Source organism: Monomorium pharaonis, chromosome 1 (genome assembly GCF_013373865.1).
Source record: "Monomorium pharaonis isolate MP-MQ-018 chromosome 1, ASM1337386v2, whole genome shotgun sequence".
NCBI lineage: Eukaryota > Metazoa > Arthropoda > Insecta > Hymenoptera > Formicidae > Monomorium > Monomorium pharaonis.
The window spans coordinates 4,275,208-4,301,336 of record NC_050467.1 but is presented as its reverse complement, the minus strand read 5'-3'; the positions used below and the strand labels follow the sequence as shown (position 1 = coordinate 4,301,336).

General features: G+C 41.1%; 1 protein-coding gene across 2 annotated transcripts in view; it reads left to right on the top strand.

The window, feature by feature from the left end:
• LOC105834493 (T-box protein H15) overlaps positions 1-13,496 on the top strand; it is a 50,933-nt gene extending 37,437 nt beyond the window's left edge. Inside the window, exons 5-6 of one of the 2 annotated variants that reach the window (XM_036283251.1) lie at positions 10,453-10,529; positions 10,914-13,496. In XM_036283251.1, the coding sequence (XP_036139144.1) occupies positions 10,453-10,529; positions 10,914-11,514 (678 nt within the window). In that variant the 3' untranslated portion in view covers positions 11,515-13,496. The remainder of the gene's footprint in view (positions 1-10,452; positions 10,530-10,913) is intronic. The other variant, XM_036283255.1, reaches the window with a different exon arrangement.
• The last annotated feature ends 12,633 nt before the right edge of the window (positions 13,497-26,129 follow it).

Sequence of the window (26,129 nt, the reverse complement as noted above, 5' to 3'; positions counted from 1 at the left end):
TAAGTCTATATATTACTAAAAGTTTGGATTTCACAATAATTGGATTTGTGTACTTAGAATTTCATATTTACAATAAGATATTTCTTTAATCCCCGGATCATCTTACCATTGAATAATTGAGAATATTCTTCGATAGCCGCACTTCTAAGTTTCTTCAATTCCCGACACTGTTTGCGTCCTCTCTGTTTCCTCTCGAGGTCGAGGAAGCGAAGATCGACGTTTAAGAAAGGAAGGAGGAAGCAGAAGAGGTAGAAGAGAGGCTTGAAGAGGCAGGAGGCTATGGTTTAGTGGCTGCAGGCGTCGGCGTCGGCGTCGGCGCGGGCGCATACGAAAGAAAACATAAATAATCGCGTTCAAATGAGACATGGTGGAGAAGGAAGAAGAAGATGAAGAAGAAGCAGAAGAAGAAGAAGTAGAGGAAGGGCTGGGCCCCCTCTCAGAGCCACACACGGCGGCGCGCCGGTTGTGTGTCTCGACCTCGTCGAACCTGATGCCCGCCTGTACGCAATACTCTACTCCGCCCTCTCTCGTCGCGCTCTCGGCGAAGCTGAAGAGGAAGCTGACACGGGGGCACGACGAGGATCGCCGTCGATGATGCCGCGCCGCGCCAGCCGCCACAAACGCCTTCACGCTTCACGTACACACGACTTATCTCTCGCGCGATCCAGCGTGTCTCTCGTCCGACGTGCCTCGGACGACCTCGCTACTAAATATCGCTTGTCGGAACGCGAGACACCTCGCGCGATTCGATGTCCCTCAAAGCTACGGACGGACTATATTAGAGCGCGAGATAAATCGCGTGTGAGGATTAATTAATTCGCGTTCCAGACAAGACAACACACGCGCGCGCGCGCGTTGCGTTGCGTGAGCGAGGAGATTAAAACGCGCACTTTCGCTCGTCGACGTCAACGCGACGTTAATGATCGTGTTGATATCACACTTTTCTCGGGGCCCTTCGACACGACGACGGTGGCGGCGGCTGCGTGTTGCTTGCTGCCGTCGGGAATTAACGCTCAAGTGGTCGCGTGAATTTTCATGAGTCCGGTATTATACGTGATACCTAGCATATATACCGAAAACATCAGTCGTTCCTGCCAAGATAGAACGTTTTCTTCCTTAATATATGCAGGATACTTAAGATCCTCCGATTGTAATTTTAATAAGAGATATACACACAGTGACTAGTGTCAATGCACTTCTTTCTGAAATAAGTATGTGAACAGAAAGATCTGGGACTTATAATGGAATATGGAAATCCTTTCAAGGAAATGATTTATGGAATTACGTTAAGTAAATTAAGTAACTTATTCTTGAATCCATACATATTTTATTTTATTTTTTATCGAGAGTGTTTAATACTTAATTATCCAAATGTTCATCAGGTAGCATCCAGTATAAGAATCAACCTTATAGTTATAAATTATTAATCGAATTGACATCGATTTGATTACTATTTTGATCTAATACTATTTGATATTTTTATCATCTTAGATTTCATCGTAATTGTTTTGTGCTAATTGAACAATTGCAAAATTTTTATGTAAATTCTATTGCTTTCGATAATCTCACGTCAAATACGGCAGTCTGATTTTGCATCTATTATCTCTTATAAAAAGAAATATTCGTAAATGTTCAATTGTAATAAAATTAAGATAAAGTCGAAGGTGATAAAAATATTAAGTAATATTTTATTTATTGATGTTAAATCGACATTCGACTAATCAGCGTCAAATTATTTTTAGCCTCTATAACTTCGAGATTATAATTTATACGTTTACATAATATACACGTACACACATTACGAAGGAAGAAAGTTTTATAGGCGTAAAATTTTTCAAGCTTTCTTCAAACTCAGAGCAGATCACACACGCGGACGGACTTTCGGGACCACCCCGTTGACGAAGGCGTCGCGTTTGGATTAAAACGTCGCTCGCGGCGTTGCGTCCGCCGCGACGTATTTATAAATCAGCCGGCGTATGATAATTTAATTTTATCGCTAGTCGTCACCATAACGGCAGAGCGGCGTTTCGGCAAGCAAAGGGCGAAAAAAGGCGGCGGGATGGGCGAGCGAGCGTAGCGGCGCGAGCACACAAGCGGCACTAAATAGCGCGCCGAGGCGAGAGAGCGCGGGGGGGCCCCTCTTCCTCAATGAGCGTGTCTCTATTAAATCTATTATTAGAGACCCGGGCCTTGGGTGCGAAAGCATCCCTTTCAATTACCTACGGCTTCATTTCGCGCGGTCTCTACCGAGCGTGTGCGTCCGCGGGGACGAATCCGCCTAGAAGGGGCCGATAACGCTTCGTGTAAGCTCGAAGGAGTTTCGAGGATCGCGAGAAGCGAGGATATTAGCCGGGCGGATCTAATGCGCTCCAGATCCGAGGATTTTGAGGATGCGAGGATTAGAGTATAAGTGGAGGTCGAGAAGTTGAGGGTCTAGTACCTAAGGATGTAAATATTGGAGGGTTCAAAAAAAAAAAAACTCGAGAGATTCAGAATTTACTTCGGAATCCGCGGATATACGGAGATATACGTATAATACGTTCTGGAATTTGAGAAATTAATTGATACCGTTTTACCCAACATTTGATCATCTATAGAAGCGGGACAATTTCTCAGTATTAGAAGATTTGGAAAGCTGCGTTAGATGGCAATAATCATTCGAAATCAAAGAACTTGGAAATATATTGGCACAGATTGTAACCTGCTCTGCATGACCGGTATTTATAATCGATTCTTTTAAGACACTAATAATTGGTCCTGTGATTGGTTGACGACATCTCAAAACGGTACTTAAGACACTATTTAAGTAATCTAATAATCGATTATGAATACCGGTCTAAAAATATAAAGGATAGATATCGTCACTGTCGGCAAACGTCGTTACGTAACGTAGTGAATTATTACATGGGAATGACACAATACTTACATTTCATTTTATAGACAAGTAGGTTTCCGTGAAGTATAGGTTTCTACCGTTTCCGATTAAAAATCCGTCAGGCTGTCCATTACGGGGGATGATTTATCGTCGCGTAAGGCCGCTGCCGCGCCTATTAAACGCGTGCACACGCATTATTTCTGACGCGATCGGCAGGCGCGCGCGTTCCTCGATCGAAACGGGAATATTATCGTTGCGTGAAATAATGCCGATTTTATTCCGCGCTAAGCTGAAGTTTACGATGCTTATCCGCCGAGTCGCCGGTCGCCTCTCGGCGCAATTAGTCTTGCAAATTCGATTACGAGCGCGCGCCGGAACAATACGCGAGGCGAGTTATCGAGCGGTTATTAGACGAGAGCCTTTTAATCATTTCGCGCGCGTGCACGCTCCGCGCCAGCATTTTAATTTTAAATCGGCCCCGAACACGCACACCTCTCCGGAATTTTCATAATCACTATCTTGCGCGCGCGCGCGCGCGCGAGGGCGCGTGCAATTAACGACTTTACCTATCAAAAATCTACGGCGTCGTTCAGTTATCTCGGGGATTCAGGTAAAATCAACCGCTTATTATTCAATTACGACGATATTAATCGTTAAGCACGAATACCCAGATGCCGCGATTCAGACGGAATAAACTGAAGTGGCGTTGAAAAATGTATTGCACGTCCTTTAACAGTTTTCGCCTTGGAAGCGTTTCTCTACGTATTCTTTATTAACGCAAAGTTCACGTTAATAACTCACGTTTGCGTTAAGTAACTCTTATCATTTCGTGATAGCTCACACGTGCGTTTATTGTATATTACAAAAAGGAAAAAGTATCAGGAAATGTTTATCTTAGTCATTCGCTTATAAAAGAGGTTTCGAGCGTATATATAATTTTATATATGTATATATATGTTTGACGGTCACTTTAGAATGTTTGTCTCCTGTTACACCAAACGCATAATTCAGCTCATTTTTTAAGTTTTACCTGTTTGTGTGCGTGAAGGGAGAAGCAGTAAATTTCGGGTTTCGGCTTTTGATGTTTTTCGACCGATCGTCCCCGTTCGTCTCTTCTGTTATTCCTTTCGAAGGAACTTCCTGGTCTCAAGTCCAATCGGATCTGCACGTTAACCGCGAGTATATACGTCGACGTCGGAATATCCGGGTCCGCCCGGGTCCGCTCCGCCCACTGGGTGTTCGCAAATTCTCTTTCAATTTTCATCGGCCTGGCGCTCTGCAGCTGGACATAATTGGATACCTGTCCTTCGATCAGCCGTGCCGATCTGTCCTCGGGCCGCCGCCGCCGCCGCGCCGCGCCGCGCCGCGCCGGCCGGTCGACGACGGGTCTTGACGCCGATGCTCTGCGTGCGTTCCCAACAGAAAATTGCTTTCCGCCACGCCGCGGACCTTGGAAACGCGCGAATTTCGCATTGAGGCTTTTTTTTTTTCGTCGCGTGACACGTTTTGAAAGTCGAAGCCGCATCGCTTACAGGTATACCGGGTGTCCTGCCGTCATTTTTTTACAACGGGATCCGTTAACAATATTCTCTGTATTGAATAAACGTTAAATAATAATAACAACGGAGTAAAAGATTTTCTTATATTGTTTGGAAAGTTTAACCGAAGTAATTAATGAATGAAATGTTATAGACTGTTTTGTAACGCATATATATCACTCGTTTGCTACAACGATACATAATTCAACAAAGTTTTCCACTTTGAATTTTTCTAGTCATTAAAATTTTATAATATTATTTTTAAATACGACTTCGGCGTAGCGAATGGATTTACTCATTGTAGAGGAATAAAAATATTAGCTTTTTAGCCTTCCAGATCTTCCTATACGATTGGCGCGGAAAAGATTTTTGAGAATTACTTTGCAACCGCAGTGTATACGTACGTATGTTTGAAGAGATCATGGGGTTTTCTCCCACGGGGCGCGATGCACTGCAAAAAGGATCATACAAAGAGACATGCGTGATGACGGTACGACATTGTCGTAGGTAATGTGGTGAGTTCGCGTAACTTTTGTCCAACTTCCTGAAATCAAAGTATCTTGATTCTAAATGAAACGTCTTGAAATTTCGATATGGAAAAAGAGTGGAATTTGAAAAAAATATATTCTCATTCTTTTCTACAACAAAAGAGATGAGCAATTAAAAAAATTTTGAATACGTTGCCACAAAATTTATATATTTTCTAAAGATATATTCTCATATACATAAGTACACATTTTATCTTTGTTTGATATAATTTTATTTCTTCTCGCACGCGTGTTCATACGTAAAACTTTTCTATTATGGTCAATCTATAATAACTGTAGTAAGTCTTGTATATACTTATGACAGATTATTCTCAAATCCGACTGTGATTGGTCAGAGTTTCTTAACGGCTTAAGGCTCACCACACCTATTGTAGACGGATCATTACGCATATCGGCCACGCTCGATAGTCTCGCTCTTCCTAATGGCTCGCGAAAGATCGCCGGATGTGTCTCGTTCGCGTATCGCGCCCGATACGACGTACGTTCTCGTGCGTGGCGAAGCGTCATCTCTCGGGATACACATCTCCCGGAGGAGATTTATTCGCACGCGGCGGGCGATGTGCTCGGGCATCGTGGCTCGGGGACTACCGGGCCGTGCAGAACGTCGAGCATGCGAATTTATCACGCGGCGTACCACTCGCTGCGCGCTACACGGCCGACATCGTAAATCGGTCTGGGAAGTGGTCCAAGCGTTTGGCCGAGCCGTGTCAGCGAAATCGTATAACTTCGACGGGTCGACCGTGTTTGTCGGAGAGCCTGTCCCAGTGGCGTCGAGGCTTCAGCGCCACATTGCTGGAAATTTCGTCCATCAACACGTATGGACAACATAGAACGCGTGTCAATCTAAATGTGACTGTTTAATTTAGTCTCGTCAATTCTCTACACACTAATTTGTATTGACTTGCAACTGAACGATTTTTCCCATTTTGTCGATTCCACCTCTTAAATTCGAAATGTATACAAAAGATGTATAAAAATTATCTCTAGTCAAACAATTATATCATTATATTTAAAAAATTTTGAAGCTCAAAAACTCTTTGAAAAACTCAGCACCAGTAAGTCAGGAAATCTAATTAGCTAGTGAAAAGCGGAGAGCAGTCCGCTGAAAAGATTAAACATAAAAATAAAAGATGCTTTCGTAAGACAACAGTTTTACAATAATAAGCTATTAGAAGTTTCTAACACTTTTTGCGAACTAAAACCGCGAGGAATAATAAAATTCTATTTGTTATCCAACACGAGAGATAAATTAACGGTTTAACGTTTCAGGAAGAAATTCCAAGTTGAGAAGTAAGAATTTTAAGGGCGGAAGGAGTTTAATGAAATTTGCAAGTGTAACGCCACGCCACTGCAAAACCGTAAAGCAAAAGAGCTCGACAAGAATATCGGTCTCGGTGAAACGCGGTAAAGCACCGATATCAAAGACCAGAAGTCGTTCTGAACACACGTCCGGTATAGTCCGTCTCGCGGATCTCAAAGACCCGCGCGACGGAATATCGCCGGCGATCCGCTCGTAAAGTGACGACGACGACGACGCGAATCGTCAGGCAGACCGATGACGAGAAGCGAGTACAGACAGAGAGGGGGAGAGATGTAGATGAGAAACGTAGACGGAGGTGGCGAGATGTTGTCGAGGGGGGCGACGATGCTGACGGCGACGACGAAGACGACGATGGTGGTAGTGGTCGCGGCAGACCAGATGTTTGGCTAATGATGTCAGCGGAATCGTAACTAAAACCGAGGCGGCCCCGGACTTAGCACCGGCTTAGCCTCAGCTTTGAAGGAAAGAGTCTTATTACTGGGGCCTGCACGTGCTGCTCGTGAGCGCGAAACCGTAGGGTAATTGGACCACCCACTCGACACACCAAGAGTGCCACTCTCCTGCTCCCTCGTTGCCTCCCTACCTTCCTTCCTTCTTCGCTCTTCCTTCTTTTTTTTTGTCCTCTGTCGCCGAGGACGCGAAAACGGCGGCGAGCTTTCGGCGAGTAGATAAACTGGAAGTCGCGCGACTTCCAGTCTCTCGGTACACGTTCGCTCTTGCCTGATGTGCTGCACGCGGAAGAAGACGTGCGAAGAAGACACGCGTGTCTCACGGGCATAGAGAGCATTGCTTTACCGTGACTCGCGAAGTTGCGATTATCGGATAAATGTAGGCTGGGAGAATGACGGCTCTCTTGTATATCCTGATTATAGGTTAAATATGAATTGTTTACGAAACTCATTGAGGAGAAAATCTTGTTGAAGATAGAAATAATTTGGCGTATGTTTAAATGAAGGAATATATTAGCTAACGGATTAGTTTTAAAAAAAGGTGTTATGTTGAATATTAGTTGTGAAACTAATCGTAATTTTATTTTATATTATTAACTGATAAGATATGTGATTATATCTTATAAATTCTATTATATTATTATCTGTATAAATACATGTGCAAGTTTTTTAATTTGCTTTATTGTTCCTTTAAAAAATAGAAGCACAATATTTTCACAAGAGCTATTAATTCATGGAATCTCTGTTGACACATAATGTTTTTGTCACATATTACTGACTATCAAATATCTTTTTAATAGTTTATGATATTAAATTGACATCGAAGTGACGATGCATCGCAATAATTTTTATTAAATTGGATTATTATCGTGGAAATGGGACGCCTCGTTTGCTTCCCAGTATTGGAACAGTGCAGATTAATTGGACCACCTACGGACAACTGGAGTTGCGACAAGCGGCTCCCTTTTCCAAATAAATACACGCGTGTTGTGCTTCATCTCGGGTAGCGGGAGGGAGGGTCTTCCGAAAGATACCAGTACCCCAATCAGTCGAAGCAGCAGGAACGTGTCGTACGAACGAACCGCGCCGCATCTCGTCCGTGACACTCGACCCGGAAGACAAGACTGATTTATGCCTGCTGGCCCGCCGGACGAAAATTAGATGGGTTCGTGTCGAGGGATATCACTGCGCTTGTTTGACATTTTTATGCGGCACCGCCGATGCTTTCTTTCGTCTGAGCGCCAAAACGCATGGGGAGGCGTTAATTAACAGCATCATCTAATTACCCAATTACTAAGTTTGGTTTCAATCCAACTAACTTGGGCGTCTGAAAAATTTATTTAAAAATATGTATAATAAATATATTATATATTTGTTTCACACACACACACACACACGTATATAATACGCTTATCGAAAACATCTCATTAATCCTTTAAAAATGTATATTGCAAATTTATAATTCTCTATATAATCCGCGTATTATTTTTGCGGTGGTCTTAATTATCTTAAAAATGCAAATTTATTTTGAAGGTATAAAAATATTGCTAAAATTGATATATATCTTTTAATATATCAATTTGTACTTTCTGATTATTTATCATATTTATTATACTTATTTATTCTACAATTTTAAGATTTATCAAGTTTCTTATTTTTTCCTGTAAATTAGAGTAATAGCTCCTTATATTAATAAAAATACGTATAATGAGACGTGCACATCGTAAAACATGTCGTAGATGAAATACGAAAATTTTTTTTTATCTTTCTGCAGGTTTCTGCAATTACCTTATTGTTATTCCTTAAAGCGTCTGGTCACGTGCGTCTCAGGATGTAAAGAAGCTGATACATTTCGCGCTTAAACGCGCGGAAAATTTTGTCGGTCCAAACATCTCTTATGTGTTTGGAAACTTCGCAATGCGTGCAGAACCGAACGCAGGTATCATATCCCTCGGGAATCAGGCAACCTAAATCTGTTCTCAAAGGTTTTACCTAAGAGGGAGAACACGAAAGAGACGAAAGCATTCGTGGGTTAGACGGTGAATACCGAAGACCTCGGAAACGAGGCCACCTGTGTATCTGTCCTATTCGTCGTGGGTGGCACTGTAGGTAATGCGAAACACCGAACTTAGGGTGCAGATCTGACTTAGGGTAGATTTCCGTAGGGGTGGCGCACACGAGCGAGAGACCGAAAGGAAATGCAGCCCAACCACTTAAGAGGCTACTACAAACGTGACGATATGTAGACCAACACGTAGGCAAACTTTCTCGGATTTCTTCCTGTCGACCACCGTGTTAGCCGACGGTTCTTTAAGTGTATGGCGTGAACAAAGCATTCTTTGCTCTCGCAGTGAGAGGCAGCCTTTTCTTCTAACGTATACCAGAAAGCATTAAATTGAAACCATTAATATAAATCTATTATGAAAAAAATATAAAATTATAGACGATTATTTTCTACAAATTTACTTATAAAATGAAAAGCATGTAATTTGGACAAATCTCTTAAAAAAGATTGGTTGATACTGGACAAAACTGGTGTTTGACAGAAAAATTAATGAATATCCTTTTTTCGTTAATGTTTTTTTTTTATGTTTAGGGCCAGAGAATTATTTTGTCAAAATACGTTGCGTATATTTTAACGATTATATCTAAAGCACATTTACATACACAGTTATACTTCTATTTCTATTAAATCCATTCTGTTTCATTTTTCTTTCTGTACTTCTTTCAATTCTTACCGTTTCGAAACCATTGGCTCTTTTAATTGTTGATAAGTCAGAAAATTGCTATGATGAAAAATTGACCTATGGTAGAGAAAAAGAAAAGAGAAAAGAAGAGACTATTTATTACAACTTACTTACTAACTAAATTATTTATTTTAGAAATGAAGATTATTAATTTTGTGTACAATCTGTAAAGATGGCAAGTAAATCGGAATTACAAAAAAACTGGGACTTTAAAGAAACATTGATGAACACTTTCTTTTCTTAACAATGTCTTTTGTGTATTAGAATTAAGGTAGCATTTCGTTAAAATTCACGCAGCGCATACACATACGTACACACTTACTCTTTTATCTTTAATAAATTCATTGCGCTAATTTTTCTCTTGCCGTGATTCTCTCGAAACAAACGGCTCTTTTGATCGGTGATAAATCGAGAAATTGTCCGAATCTATCGTGCTATAGAGACCGAAGAATTAACTGTTTTTCATGGTATTCGGTGTCATGCAATATTGTGGTCGCTTATCCTGTTCCAGTCAAAAGTAAAGTTCGATTTCTCTCGGTTCGAGTGAATCAGCCAGCGATGCTACTATTTGGCGGAAAAATCTCGGAACCGGTGCATTCCCCATTTCGTCCGCGAGGATTCCCGTGCATCAGCGACATTCCCCTATCTCTTCTCCGATCCCCCTGATTCTCCCACCCTCCTCCTCCTCCTACGTATAGGTGGTACGTCGCTTCGCCGCCTTCTTCTAATTTTACGAGCCGTTGACTCCCGATCGATGGAACGAACCGTTTCGAAACAGCCGGCCGTTTTCCGCCACGCGCCGTTGGCCGTCCGGTGACGTAATTTTCCCGGAGCGAAGCCGAGCTGTCGCGCGCCGGGTAATAAGATCGGGGAATTTGCGAGAGATCGCCGATGTTAATGCGAGTCCGGGTCTCCGATCGCCAATCTTCTGTCCGCCGTGTACTAACTGACGGCCGTTTTTCCGCCTGTTACAGATCACGAAGCTCAAGATCGACAGTAATCCGTTCGCCAAGGGCTTTCGGGACTCCTCTCGTCTCACGGACTTTGAAAGGTAAGCCCCTTGCTAACCGACACTAAACGGTGCCGAATGAAATTTGCTGTGAAAAAAATAATTTTTGAAACTATTTGTCATCAATTAATATTGATCTGGCTCGAAAAACGGATTCTGTATTGTGATGTAGAAAACGGATTTATTCCTTTTTTTCTTAATACATAGTTAAAGGATCATTTATGGTGTGAAATCGTAAATTGCTACCAGATTTAAAGAGGATCATTAATCTTTTCAAAGCCTATGTCAAAAGAAGATAAATTGTAACGAAAACTTGGAAGCGAATGGTTCATTAGAGACTTTTGCTTGTAATGGCTGACAAAATTTCGACTTGAGAATTCTTCCGGAGAATCCCGCTGCTAGAAGACGGTATGCATAATGGAGCAGCTTCCCTTTCAGGGAGACGATGGAGTCAATGCTGGCGGAGCAGCAGACGTTGAGGTTTCCGCATCGACTTCCCTTCGAAATGGAGCAACTCCAGGCCGGCGCTGTGAGCAATCTCAGTCTCGAGGAGAAGGCCTTGTGGGCTGCGCGTTCTCAGATGCTGCTCAGGGCGGCGGCGGCCGTGGCCGCGAATCCTTACCTGGTCAACCCCGCTATGGTTTATCCGGGTGCTTCGGCCGCAGGCACCAGTCATCAGCAGCAGCAACAGCAACATCAGCAGCAACAGCAACAGCAACTGGGCCATCTGTGGTGGATGTCCCAGTCGATCGGATCTACTTTTCTCGCAGCGGCACATCACCAACAGCAGCTGGTCGCATCCGGCTCCCAGCAGAATCCAACGGGTCCCGCGGCCCTGCCCGACAGACCCCGGCCGCTCTATCCGTCGCCCCTTGCCCTGGCCCACCACCGATTCTCGCCTTACCACACGACGACCGTTGCCAAGTCCTCGACGCCGACTGCGCCGTCGCCGTCGCCGTCCAGAAGGGCCACACCGTCGCCCACGGATAGTCTCAGCAGGGAGGCCCAGGATCTTTCACCCTCGTAGTCCTTTGTGCTTTCATTAGGCCGCGATTTTCTTTTAGAGGGACTCTAAGGAGGAGCTTGAAATATTTTACTAAGACTGCGCGACGAAAGCTGGCTTTTCTCATTTCCTCAGAAATGGGAGATTCCATTAGAATCGGACCGCGAATTGTGACTTTTTTATAGTGGAATCTAATTCCTTCTCATGTGATGAAAGTCAATCTTTCTTGACTGAGATCGGAGCGTAGCGATTAATTTCGCCTTGCAATATTCGTCTTCTTTCACAGAGAAATGATGAAGCTTTTTGTGCGCGGTGAAAGTCGATTTCCATCGTATTATTTCTACTTAAACTAATTCGCATTTTCTTTTAGAGTTCCAGAATTCTTAGCAGTTACAGAATTTTCTCCTTAACAGTGCAATATCTATCTGTATGGTTAATTATTGTATATTTTTTTGTCCTCATTATATTATTAAGGAGCCGGCCTCCATTCCATTAGACGATGAACGAGCAGGATGAACGAGCATTTGCACATTTACACATAAACGTGACGTGATAAGTCGTTGTAAAATGTTTGCGCGAAAAACGGGGATCGATTTTCGTCGCGCGTGTCGCGCGGCATCGGAAGGCGTGAATCGAGAGGAGGTCGCCGTGGGCTCGGGATATTGATGAAACGAACAGAATCCGCCGTGAATAGCTACGATAATTGTTGTGTCAAAGGTTCCCGAGTTGGCCACGGCCGAGCTGTCGCTCTGCGTCTCTCTCTCTCTCTCTTTCTCTCTCTCCCCCCCGCGCTGCGGTGGAGGAGAGAAAACATAAAGCTTCACGCTCTCTTCGAGAGCGTGAATGCCGCCTCTCTCGGCTGAACTCTCGACCTTTGGCGAGCATAGTGGCAAGCACAGGGGACTCGCGTCGTCTCACGTGACTCGGCGATTCCGTTGTCTCCCGACTGGACCCTGGGACCGAGAGAAGCCCGGCGTGTACATATCCTTGCGATCATACGGTCGGCGATCGGAAGCGATAGGGCCGCCCTGGTGATCCTGGTGGTCAGGACGCAATTTTGAAACCGATAGAAAAAGAAAATATTGTCTCCCGTAAAAATCTGTTGCACTCGCAGAACATGCCGGAATTGAGGGATACTTTCAGATTCAAATTTCATTTGCATTTAACTGCTTTTTTTTAATTCGAAATGTATCTTGCAGCACCGTGGACGTGATAACTGAACAATGAGATTTTTAGAGGAAAAACTACAGATAATACGTCAAATTGAATAACTTGAGCGGAAAGATTTTTGTTACGCGTCCCCCGTATATTTTTATGTTTCGTCGAAACTGTCTCTTAGTAGCTGCGTATTTTTTTTACGCGAGAAACACGGTCAAACGAGCGACCGCAGAGATTACAGTGATCTTTCTGAATGTAGGCGGATTGTAAATATGTAACCACCCTGGTTCTCAAGGCGGCGTAATTGCCGTACATAATACACATATATGCATCTTTAAGGGCGACTAAGCTGTACGGCGAGTAAAGTGTCTACTTGTACATAGGTATACATATATCTACTTGCGATATAAGGTAACTACGCCTCTATCTCTTGTAATATAAGCTGTATATTTCGTATCACACGAGCTATTGTTATCGTTATTTATGTTTCGATTCCCATAACTTCGACGCGGAGTGAGCGCGAAGTGAGCGCGCTGGACGCGATACGTATCGACCGAGAAGGTATCTACGGGCCTTCGATAAATCATCTTAAGGAGCCGAGGACGACGTTCAATTCAGGTTTAAGCTGAGCGTAGCGAGAGGTCGAAGAGTTTAGGATCATTAGGGATCTCCGAGCGACACTTCGCGCGCTCTCCGCGAGCACCTAAAGGATTATTATCGCCGCGGCGACTAGTGTTAGTGTAGAGCGTTATATTGTTAAGGCTTGTGTTGTGAGGAACGCATACACCTATTGCTGTGCAAGCTGCTCCCTTGTAAATAAACCCTAATAAAACTTCTTGTACCGAACATTTCCGCGCCACCGAATATTCCACCCTGGTCATCATACGTTTCCCTCACGTTCCACTTTTGTTCTCCGAAAGATTGACCCGTTTAAATTACAAGTTCTTTGGAAAGATAACAAACGTAATTGCGTGTTTTTCTTTTTTTTTTTTTTAAATAAACCCGTTTGCTTAGAATTTAATGCAGAATGATTCGTACTGAGGCGTACATCATCGTTATCATATAATTAACTCATAAATAACAAACACATTTCCTTCTCTCTCTTGTAGATTATTTATCGTCGCGCCGCAGATATTATCCTGCGGACAAATCGCTCGAGTATCTACTCCCTCATCCTTGGCGTGGGTAAATCTGATGTGATCGAGGTAAGAAACTATTATTCGCAGTGATTCCGCTCGAACTAGCGTGTACACGCTTAGGCAAATGTCGGTTCTGTACGGTTAAGCGGCTACAGGATGCCCCGTTTAAAGGCATCATCACGCGATCTTCAAGCCGACCGTACGATTAGAGGATGAAGGAGTCACCATTTGCTGGAAATGCAAGTCGGCGAGACTGATCGCTGACGTGGTTACGAGATCGCTCTCACGTCATTGTTTCCGCCAGGTTGTTGACGCAAGTGACATGTTTATCGCGATAAAGAATTTTTTCAAATTACATTTTAATAATACGTAATTTTTTATGTATATGACAAATTATTTTTTTGTAATATATTTTCGGCTTTTAATTTACCTAAATATTTCAAAATCTTGAAAGCAATACATTGAAATTTCTATTCTTATATAGTACTGCATACACATATAATATAAATATTAAAACACCATAATGATATTATATTATACATATAACATCCGTATGAAATATTATATGTATATTTAATCCTAAATATTACATTTAACGTTCTCTCGTAAATCGTTAAGGGTTTTGTTGAGCAATTTCCACGAACGTTTTCTTCTCCGCCGCACTTTTTATTAATTACCGCTACATATATTTATTTTCCAGCTATTAATTCGTGAACGTATATGAGAGCTAACTTTTACGGCGTCGGCAATCGAAATAATTAATTAGCGTACTAAACTAGGATTTTATTTATCATTCGCCGAGATATTCTCTTTATTAATACATCGGGCGATCATCGCGTCGTGAAGTGGACAAGGATGAATACATTTCCGTCGTTATGGCCGTATCGGGAGGGGCATTAGGTATGAATAGACGTGCGGCCGGCCGGTCGGCCGATCCATCCTTCGGTCGTAAATCACGCGTCGCGTTCGGCACGAAAGGGCGACGGGATCCGGTGTTAGCGGCGGCGTCGAGAGGAGTGACACGGTGAGAACGTTACGACGCAAAAGGGAAAAGGCGGCGTGGCGTAACGTCTCGCCGTCGTAAACATCGAGTACGTTCGGCCGCTTGATTAGGGCAACTCCCCGGCCCTCCCGTCCCGCAAGGCACGCGATTGCGATCGCGCACCTTCGGTAAAAAATCCGGGAACACGACGGCTCCGTGAATCGCCTCCCGCTCATTAAAGTGGAGCATATTTTGCCCCGCGCGAGAACGACTTTTGATGGGAATGTAATTTACGAAAAATTTATCACCGACACGTCAGACGTCTTAATCATTCAGATATCCTTCACGCATAATTCATATTTTCTTTAGGACTCGGACATTATTTTTGATGTCATGTTACATTAAATCATATTATGATACATTAAATTATCATTTATTAAATCAGACTTTATTAAATTTTCGATTCTCACGTATAAATTTTATCGCGTGGAAAGGCCTCAATAATTGCGTGACGTATTATTTCATTCAGAAAATTATCTCTCCGATTTCGCACTCGGGAGAAAAATTCAGACGTTTCGTTTTCTTCTAGCGCCGGCTCCGTGCGTTTGTACGGCCGTGTAATTTCGCGCAAGAACGGCGCATTATCGCGGACAGGGGGCGAATTGTTCCGTCCGGGTCTTTGGACGGTCTTTCGCAGGACACATCGCGAGAGAACCGTCCGTCGCCGAGATATCGGAGTGCCGGCGGTAGCATTTTAATGCGGAATGAAGGCATTATAAACCCATTAGCCGGTGGGCGAGTCCCGGGTCCGACTTGCGTGCGAATGCGCGCCCATCGCCACCGCTCTTTATTTGAATACACAATACATTAACGGCCTTGCTCGTCTCGCTGCCGCCTGCCTTCGTTCGTCCTGCGACCGTCAGTGGGTATCCTTGGCGTCGATCCCCCGTTTGCATCTTTCTCTGATGCACTTTTTCTGAAACGATCTGTTTATTCTTTTTTTCCAGCGAATTTCTTAATTTTACTCATCTTACAATTTGCACAATTTTTCTTTGATGGAAATGTTAATGAAAGATAATATAATTGGATAGTTTTAAGGACCATAACAAAATAAAAAGTAGAAAATTTTATTTTTCAACATTATGTAAAACTTTTATATTATATATAAATTAATTGTGTAATGTGTTTCTTCGCTATTTATACTACATACGCAGATACGCATTAATTAATTAATTATTATTTATTTATTTTTATATTTATCTTAATTTTTCTTACTTTTTTAATAAAAATATTTTACTGAAAATATTTTCAAATAAAAATACATGATTTCTCTATTTCTTTGAATAAAAATTTTTGTTTTACATGGTGTTGAAAAATATCCTATATACATTTTTTAATTCGTTAGAATCTTATAACTTCTTAAAAAGATATTATTTTCTAAAAATATCTTCCTCCTCTTTCCGATCCTGTTTGATTATTGTGATCTTACTTTACGTAACGCGTATTTTGCAAACTTTTATAGCTTACGGTACTCGTTAGAGTAATACACCCCTTCAGCCATGGCGTACAACGCGCGGCTTCGTTTCTACTTGCAATTTTTCGTATTTGTTGCATTCCTCCTCGCCTCGAGAAGCACTCATCCTTACTTCGTACCTTATTATGTTAATTTCTACTTTACAATCTAATTCCCCGTGTATAGAATACCCGGAGGGAGATTCGTATATTCTAGGATATATAATAAACTTTACTCTTCCTTTTTCTCACTTCTCTAGATCGGCCATTCGTCTTCTTTCTACCCCCACTTTCTCTTTCTCTCTTTCTCTCTCTCTTTGCCTTTTCCCACCTTTCTCTTCAAAAGGATACTGCGTCAGTTTTAATAACAACTTGCTTAACCAACTCACGGCACTGCTCATCCAACGTGTCTGTTAAATCTTTAATTGCTCCCGCGAGAAGATAAAGCCGGAGAAAGAGCGGCTGGCGAGAGAAAAGAAAGTGAACGAAAAACGGACAAGAGACTTAGGGAGAATAAACATGAAGAGAGCCAATTTATAAAAAGCAACGATGAAGGACAAAATCCTCGTCGTACCCTTTTTTCCCCTCGCTCCATATTTCTTGTGGAATTGTGGTGAAACGCCTACTTCCTGAGAAATTCCTGGTCACTTTATCTCGCGTTTGAGAGTCAAAGGAGTACAAAAGGGTTGCCGACAGAAGAAAGGTGAAAAAGAAAGAAAGAAAGGGACAGAAGAAAGATTTGCCTAATTTACTCGGTAATGTTCCGAAAATTAACGAGTTTCGAAGAGAAACAACAGAATGGGGTATAAAGGTGACATAAGGGGGCAAGACGAGAAGAAGAGGGGTGCTAGCATCTAGTACCGACATTAATTACGTCGCTTGCTACAGGTGCCAACAACCTGATTATCAGATCTCGATCGAATCCCGATCGCTCGTTTCGATTACGTCGGCATCTCAAACGCAAGCAAGGGTCACAAATCCTCTTTCTGATATTTCGAGCATGGTTTATTGAGATTTTAGAAGAAAGTGAAACAAAAAAATATTATTTGCTAGAAAGCGTGTAAAAGATAATTTTTTTAAATACATAAAGTAGAAAAAAAGGGAAAGTTCTTTTCTAACTTTTAGGAGCCGAAGAAGAAGAAAAGAAGAAAGAGAAAAAAATTCCCTTTCAACGAAATCATATTCGCGCCGCGGAAAATGTAATGGCGAAAGATATCGCCCTAAAATATAAAATGGCGGTCCGGCGATGCCACTGGTATCGATTGGACGCCATATGTACGAGTGCCATACGTACGTGCACGCGTGTGTGCACAGCCACCGCCGCCGTCGCCGCCGCCGCCGCCACCGCCGTTTCGCAATCCGCGTAGGTGCGGAGCCGCAGGGCAGGGCGCCGTTTCCCGGAAATGCGCGGGGGATGACAGGGAGGGAAGGCGCACCCCCCGACGAGATGGCACCCAGTCGGCTGGTTATTAACCAATGCGCGTCGTCCGCGCGCGTTCGCTTAAGCACGTATTAATTGATCGAATTAATTTGGCAACGCGCGGGGCGCCGTGAGGCTCCGCGGGGAGTCCCCGGGATTCGGGAGCGAGACACCTGTCGTCGACGGGAAATAACCCCGTCGCGTGATATTGGTGGTATTTGCTAACGACGGTCTCGAAATCGACGAATAATCGATAGCGCTTAAAAAATGAACGAAGTATCACAAAATTCAGCTAGAATCTAAAAATAATTTTGTTAAACTACACGGAGAAAATTTTTTTTTGAAAATTACCCTGAACATCGTAATTGTGAGACAACGTAAATCTTGAAAAATTGTACTATACTTTTAGCAAAATTTACTAAAATTTTATTAAAATTGTAGTACATTTTTGTAAATTTTCGTAAATTTTGTTAAAAATATACTAAAATTCTTCAAGGTTTACGTTGTCTCACAATTACCACAATTTTCAGGGTAATTTTTAAGAGAAAATTCTCTCCGTATATTAAAATTAATTATATAGTATATACATGAATATTCAAGCTGATTGATAGACTCTCAAAACTTTATGCAGCATTTAATGGTCTATAAAAATTATTTTCACATCTGTGTATAATTAGATTTTTAGCTAGATATTTTTGCGAAACCCTTTCGTGAACTTAAGGGAGTTCCTTTGCTCAGGCCCGGCACAACAAGTGGCACAGGAGTTCAAGTAAAGAAAAATATTCAAATAATTATTTTGTTGCCTTCTTTTTTTTTTGCTGTATATGGTCTAAAGTTAATAATGGTAAATATAAGAAAAAATTCGGCTATAAAGTACTACTTTCATTACTGAAATAATTTAAAAAAAAGAGAGAATAAACATTCTTCACTATTATACCACTCTTAGATAACTAAATACAACAATTTGAAATTCATGTTATGTCACTAGCACACTTTTAATACCTACGTGTTATATTACTTCGATTATTGTAAACTTTTTTTATCTTATCAATTATTTCACTTAAACGAGCAAGTGCATTGTTGTAAAAATTTAACAATACTTTTCTGGACAGCTAAGATGTATCGTTGTAAAATTTTATTAACATTTGTTCATTACTTCTACGTTTAATACGACAATAAAAACTGAAAAATCCTGAAAATTCATCGATTCCCATAAGAGTCCATGTTAATAAAATATTTAATATCTAAATAACTAGCTAGTTCAGCTTTCTGAAATTTTGACAGTCAATTTATATCACTAATTTGAACTTCTCTACAAAGTTTCATGAAAATCTGTTTATTTTTGATTTAGCAACGGAACTCCCTTAACTGCGGCACGTGATAGTGAGAGCAAAATGAGAGTGATAACGTTATCGCCCGAATGCCACTTGTGCGAAAACGACACGAATTTACGGCTCCATAATAGATTGTTCTAAATTAGCGACTAGAGTTACGGACGTGTAGACGATTGACTAATTGCCTGTGCGTTCCGACATAATTTGTAACTGTAATTTAGGTTAATTGTAAGACTGCGCGAATTTAATAAGTCACTAATCGTAAATGGAGCAGAAGTTGTTAAAGCGATAGCCCGCGCTGTAACTCATTTGTCGCGTTATTGCCGCAGCCGATTTTGACTTTTAGTATCTCATTACTCTTTACATTTTTTTCCACACACGCGGCAGATAATGGACGCGCGCGTTGGTACGATCTCAAGTAATACTAAGAAATTCATAGAGATCGCCAGTTAATTAAATCCTAAGCCGTTTTGCGATGTCAAACGATCCGAAAAAATAGCCGCATCTTTGAGATACGCATCGGCAATATACGCGCGGCCATCTCGCGCGATAAAGAGGCTCATTATTGTAGACTTCCTCTCGGGAGGCCGACGGATCGCGATCAGTCCTGTTTAATGACGGCTCTTCAGCGACCGAGAAAGCGAGAAAGGGAGAGAACGGGAGGAGAGAGAGAGGGGAGACCTAGTCCTCTTCGCCAGAGCGCGGATTTATGCGACACCCGAGCTAGGGTAAGTTAAGAAGCAAGAGCCTGGATAGTATGAGCGCCAAACGGTTGGTGGAGAGAAAGGCGGGCGCGGAGGGGAGCGTAAAGAAAGAAGTTCTCGAAGGGCGAAACCCGAGCCGATTTCGAGGGGGGCTCTCGCACTCCTTCCTCTCCTCCCCCTCCCCCCTTTTCCATCTCCGCCGCGGATAGAGGCACCTCTATTCCGTTCATTCATTCATTCATTCGTACGTTCTCGAGCGCGCGCTCGCGTGCACGGACCTACCGCGCGTCGCCGCTAATCTCAATTTACAGCTGGAAGGGAAAATCGATCGGGCACTCGACATCCAATCGCGTGTATCAGAATCGGATTCCGATACTGTCCGCCGCAAACCCGATGGCTCGCGTTTTCTTCTTTTTTTCTTTCTTTCCTTGCGAAATGGCCTTTTCTCTGTGTTTTTCGGCGAAACTCGATTGGGAAACGACTCCCGTTTCTCCTCCTAAATAAAATTGCGTTAATCGATTGGGAGGAAGAAAGGGAAGGGGCTAAAAAAATATTACTTTGTGTTGTCGTATATTGATATATTTTACTGATCTTTTACATTTTTTACAATCTCGCATAATTTGAAGAATGAGCGAAGAATAATTTTAACAATACGTAATAATTTTCTCATTTTTGGTTGAAATTTATATAAACTTGAGCGTTATGAAATCTCGTTTCGCACGTCGCAAAAATCGCTAATCAACACTTCCAACTACGTGAGAAGCGATCTCGTTTCTTCACGCTTCCCTCACCGGGGAAATTGTGCACGGCTCGATCGTTCCCCGATCTAAAAGCGTACGCGGCATATATATTTTTTTTTTACTTTCGGTACGCGCTTAACGCGCGAGCGGCGCAGTCGTTAAAATTCGGTCGGCACGGTGAATGATTTACATCTGTTTGACACGCGGAAAGTTTTGCGACGGCGGCGGAGACCAAATAAACGCTCGGAAATCGCGCGACGGATTCGACGCTTCGGCTCCTGAAAAATTCAAACAGCTCCGCCGGTGGATTTCGAGCACCATTAGGGTCGTAAATGTCGATAAGCGGAACACGCGATAAATTAAGGACAATAGATCTGCGGATAAATAATAAATCTCGCCCGCGTGCGATTAAGCCGGGACCGTTTTTAGCCGACTGCGGTGCGGAAAACGCGAGCGGTTACCCGCGTTAAATCTACGTTTTCACGGGCGATTCGATTCGTGTCCCGCGGGCCCCCGCTACCTGCTGAGAGTATCTTGTAGTACGCGATTTTGAATAGAACATAATCCAAGTGTCATGATGATCGATCATACTCTTGACTTGAAAGGAAAGTTAGCTGGTAGAGTCTATCATTGTCCGTTTTGATGCTGCCACCCAAGTGGTTTTTTACAACTCTCTGTGGACATCGATTATTTTATGGAACTCCAAGAAATTTTGATAGCTCCAGTTTATTGGGTTGCGAAATCAAATTTGACGAAATTGAATTAAAGTTATAATACAGCAGAGAAATTATAATATTGTTAAAAGTACTTGGATTAAAAAATGAGGAGGAAAACGGGTTTAAAATTACTTATGTAAAAAATTAATATTAATACAATTTAGAGAAATTTATTTATTATGGCACTGACACAAAATAAACTATCTAAAATGGTATTTCTCATAAAAATGAAAAATTGAGAAATGACAATCTGAGTATTAAAGTATAAAATCCTATTATAATTACAACTGTAATTTTTGTAATTGTGATTTTAAATTATACAAGAGACGTTCTTCGTTAATTTATATCTATAGAAAACTCACGAATTGCAAAAATTCGACTACAGAACCAAGTCGAACGATTTCGACAGGGTCTTTGTAGCGAAATCAAAGATGGCATGTAGCGCTCTTCTAGATTATCCCTGAGCTTGACAATAGATTGGCGTGCCTGTGAAAATATTTGGAGTCCTACGACAGATTCCTGAATTGTGATTCGACCGGTGCGACGTTTCCCGCCCTTTTCAAAAAGATTACGAGACGACGAGAAGAGAGCAACGACGAAGAATAAAATAAGCCCTTATGGTCCTTGATTCACCGCGTAATCCTGTGTTCGAGCTTGTCACCGGTCGGAATCATGATCGATCGAGCCCAGGGATTTTTCTTGATTTCTAGGAATACCATCCCGTCGATCATGAACGATCGCTCGAGTTGAACTCAACTGTCAGAATTAACTAACCTTTGCGTATTCGCACAATGCTCGAATAAACGAACAAGGAGACGTCTCTCGAAATGGATAAGAATAAATAAGAAAGTTTAAATCACCCACATATAGAAAAATGTGACTCGTTCAAATCACAATTTTAAGGTAATATACAAAAGAGAATAATCGAAAATTTTTTATTTTTCTTGACATTTTATTGTCGAATTTTTAGCAGAGTAGCTTAATGTATATTTTTTAAACTATATTAAGTTAAAATTAATGACTTATAAATTTAATTTAGTTACATTGAAAGTTAACTGAACAAACAGCTAATAGTTAAAAATTACGTTACGATTGAATTATTTTTTAAAGTTAGACTAACATTAATATTAGTATAAATCAAAACAAAATTGTAATACAGATATACAGACTATCAAATAAATTAATTATTTTATTTATTAAGTTTATATAAAATAACAAAAAATATTTCTTGTGTGAAAACAACTAGTTCAAAATTAACTAATTTAAAAATTATGAACATTTTTATTATAGTGATATTATTATTGCTACATTATTATTATATTATTTATATTAATTATCTGGAATTAATTGCGTGGAACATTGAGAAACTAAAAAACTCGACAGTTCACGCGATTACGAAGTCGCGAAGGTGAGAATTACAGTGTCAGTTGCTATAAGCGTCGATCAAGCGGATTAGGGAAAAAATCTTCGATTCGATCGCGAGGGGATCGCGGGCACCTTGTCCAAATATTTGGAATCACCTCGCGGCCGGGTGACAACGAAGGAAAAACGCACGGCTAACCCGTGACGAAACGTACAACTGCAGGTGGCCTACAGATGCCGGGGGGGATTATGGGGTTTATTCCCCAGCGGGATATTGATCCTATTGTACCGCGGCTATGAAGCGAGGCGACTCTCGTCGAGTCTCTGGTTGCTCTCGGTTTCCCTCCGAGATGAACCCGAAGACGGGAGGTGCATGTTCACTCCCATCTCCATAACGGACCTCGTAATTTATGGAGAACTATGTTCTTACGCGTTTTTGCTTTATTTATGAATCAGCCGTTCGTATTTATGTCCATTATAGACACTTGCGTTGATTTATTTTTATTAGATCGTGTTACGTGCATTGCCATTTATTTATCTTAATCCGTTTATCTTTACATTTTAACTTGTCTATGTAATGACAAGCGTATACAACGCAATTCGAGTATACGAGATGTATATAATATTTCACTTTATATAAAAAAAATTCTGAGAGTAATGCGACGCAAATATAACATTGCGAGCACGGGAGAAGTTATGTAACGAGCGCGACGTTAAATCTACATCACCATTAAACAAAATACGCAATGCTTTATAGAAAAACACGATACTTTATTTACGCGTCTACGTGTTCGATCACATCTTTCATTTCCGATTTCGCTCTAACGTTACTCGCGTTAAAATTACGGGCCCGCCGTTGCTTCTGTCGTTATCCATCAGCAATTTGTGAAGCGGACTTAGACCAAGGATCTCGAAAGGAATATTCATTAATGCGATTATTTTGTAACAATCGACAATCTTCAAGGATATACTCGCTAATTTATTTACGTAGCAATCCGTGGCGGATTGCTATTTGCAATACGGTGATCGTTGTTTAACAATAGGGGCCTATTCGAAAGATTCCCGAGAGCGGCGCGATCGCGTGAGCTTGATTCGCTCGTAAATCGAAGCCGAGGAGATCCGTGATCGAGGTAACCGCTCCACGATTTCGATCTCGACGCTCGAGCGATTTCGATGGTGGCGAATCAAGCGTCGGCAGGAAGGAAGCTGCCAATTTGCACCGCGCACGCCACGTCAGGACACGGATAACGGGGATGTCCTTCGGCTCCTCCTACTTCACGCTCCTTCGAGCAACGATGATTGGCCTGAGCGCGCAGGCTCCCCTCGCAGGTAAGAATTGCAACTGCACTCGTCGATGCGAATCCGAAGTCGACCGATTCTCTGAATTTCTGCACGCTACACGAATAAACTGTGAGAAGATAAAGTTTATTGGAAATTGCATCTCAATGTTGTAAACTCGAATACAAGATCAGCAATAATTATTATATCACTAATTTTAATTTTCTGTGTAAGCTCGATTTTTATTTAGTAACAAAGCTTCTTATAAATTAATGTTTGTTTATTAATTTTAATACTCATTTTACGTCATTTGGTTTGTGTGAATACCCAACATATATTTTGACTTTCGGAAACGCAGACTATAGTTACCAAAGTTTTATTTGGCCGGACGCAAAACAGACGAATTTATATTCGCACACAACATTCGCGTAAGGTCATTCCGATATGCAGATTGATTTCGAAGAGTAACGCGAGAGTAGTAGAGATAAACCATGAGCGTTCGATTATATTTGTGAAGCGTACCAGTTCTGTTAGGGGTTGCCTTTTGGAAAATAAGCTGTCACATATCATCACTAAACGGCGGCGAGCGGGAGGGAAAGGGAAACCAAGTAGGATAGAAATAAAGGGGAATAGTGTATTAGCTTTTAGTTATTCCCCATATCGAAACGTTACTTCCCCACGATATCCTCCGTATTACCGCGGCGGTCGTGTGCATTTAGGGGAAAGCGGCCAGCGCATGTATATGTATATTTAAAGGCGTCTCTCATTTTTCATTGTCTCGCCCTATGTGTGCTCATACATTATGCTTCACCTCAATTTTGGTGACTATTGACTTTTTTTAGTCACCGCTTTCCTATCTTATGTAGTTACATTTGACTACAACAGTACACTGTTTGAATACTTGTACCGTAATATATTCTCTCCCTCTATAATATAGCAAAACCCCTGGGCTTAAATAAGTCAGAAAAGTACATCAATATCCATTTGGAATATGCACAATTTCGACCGTACTTATAAATTTCGCATATTATTATATACTTAATACCGCACTGAGAAAAAAATATTGTTAATTTGACAAAATTTTCCAACTAAATTAATATTTTGTCAATTCAAAAATTTATGCATTTAACTTAAATGCACAAATTTCAATTCAAGTATTTATATAATTAATTGAAATATATATAAATAATTGAATAGACGAAATTTAATTTTTTTGGAAAATTTAGTCAAATAAACAACTTTTTTTTTCTCAGTATAACATTCGAGATATATTCATAGACAGATCTTATATTTAAGATCGTCTTAAGTACTGCCTTAAGACGTCAACCAATTACAGAGCCGTATTAGTATCTTAAGGCATTGCTTCAGACGAATTTTAAAATAAAATTCGACTATAAATACCGACTATAGACTCTTAATTGTAACAATATTAATATATTTATCGCATCAATTTTTGTCTATGAAAGAAAGATATTATTTTTGCACCCAAATATAAAAAATGCTTACGTTTTGAAGTATATACGTTTTTTTTTCATATTTATCTTTTATTAAAAAACACTTATATTTTTATGTGTTTTAATAATTATGTTTAAAATGTTTAAAAAATTATACTTTTTAAAGAATTTGGAGTGTTTGTACTTTTTTCAAAACTTTATGTATCAGAACTAGAAGCCTTAGAGACATTTTCTATATGCATTTATTGAAAAAATTTACGATATTTTTTAGTTAAATCATTCTTTTACTTCATTTTTTATAATCTTCGATAATTAAAGCATACATTAGATTTTCTAAATATGAAATACAACCATTTGTTCTAGAAAGTTTAGAAATTTTTAAGAATTTTTTTAATTAAAAAATTTAATTTTAAATTACTTTAAATAAATGAGAAATAGTCGAATGCAAGTTACCCGTATAATCGTAAGAAGTAAGTGTCTTTTTTACATAATACCTTAAGGTTTAATTAACTGAATTATAGAATTGCTATCGGGGATTGTACAAGGATCGGAAAGAAAATCTTCCGCGACGGGACTCTTCGCGGAAGAGCGACGTCCAGCCGCGGCGGACTTTCCGTTCGTTACACTTGGAAGGGCGCAAACTATATCAGGAAACGCGGCAATTGTCCTGTCGTGAGGAGAAGAGCTGTTCGTCCAAGGCGCGCAACACTCGACACGCAACTAACAGGAACCCGATAATTCGTGCGATCCGCCACGATCGGCTCGTGAAATCACCTGGAATCACTTTCGCGCGAGCCTCTCTTGCGCAGTCAGCCCGTCGAATGAAAACGTTGTTAACCG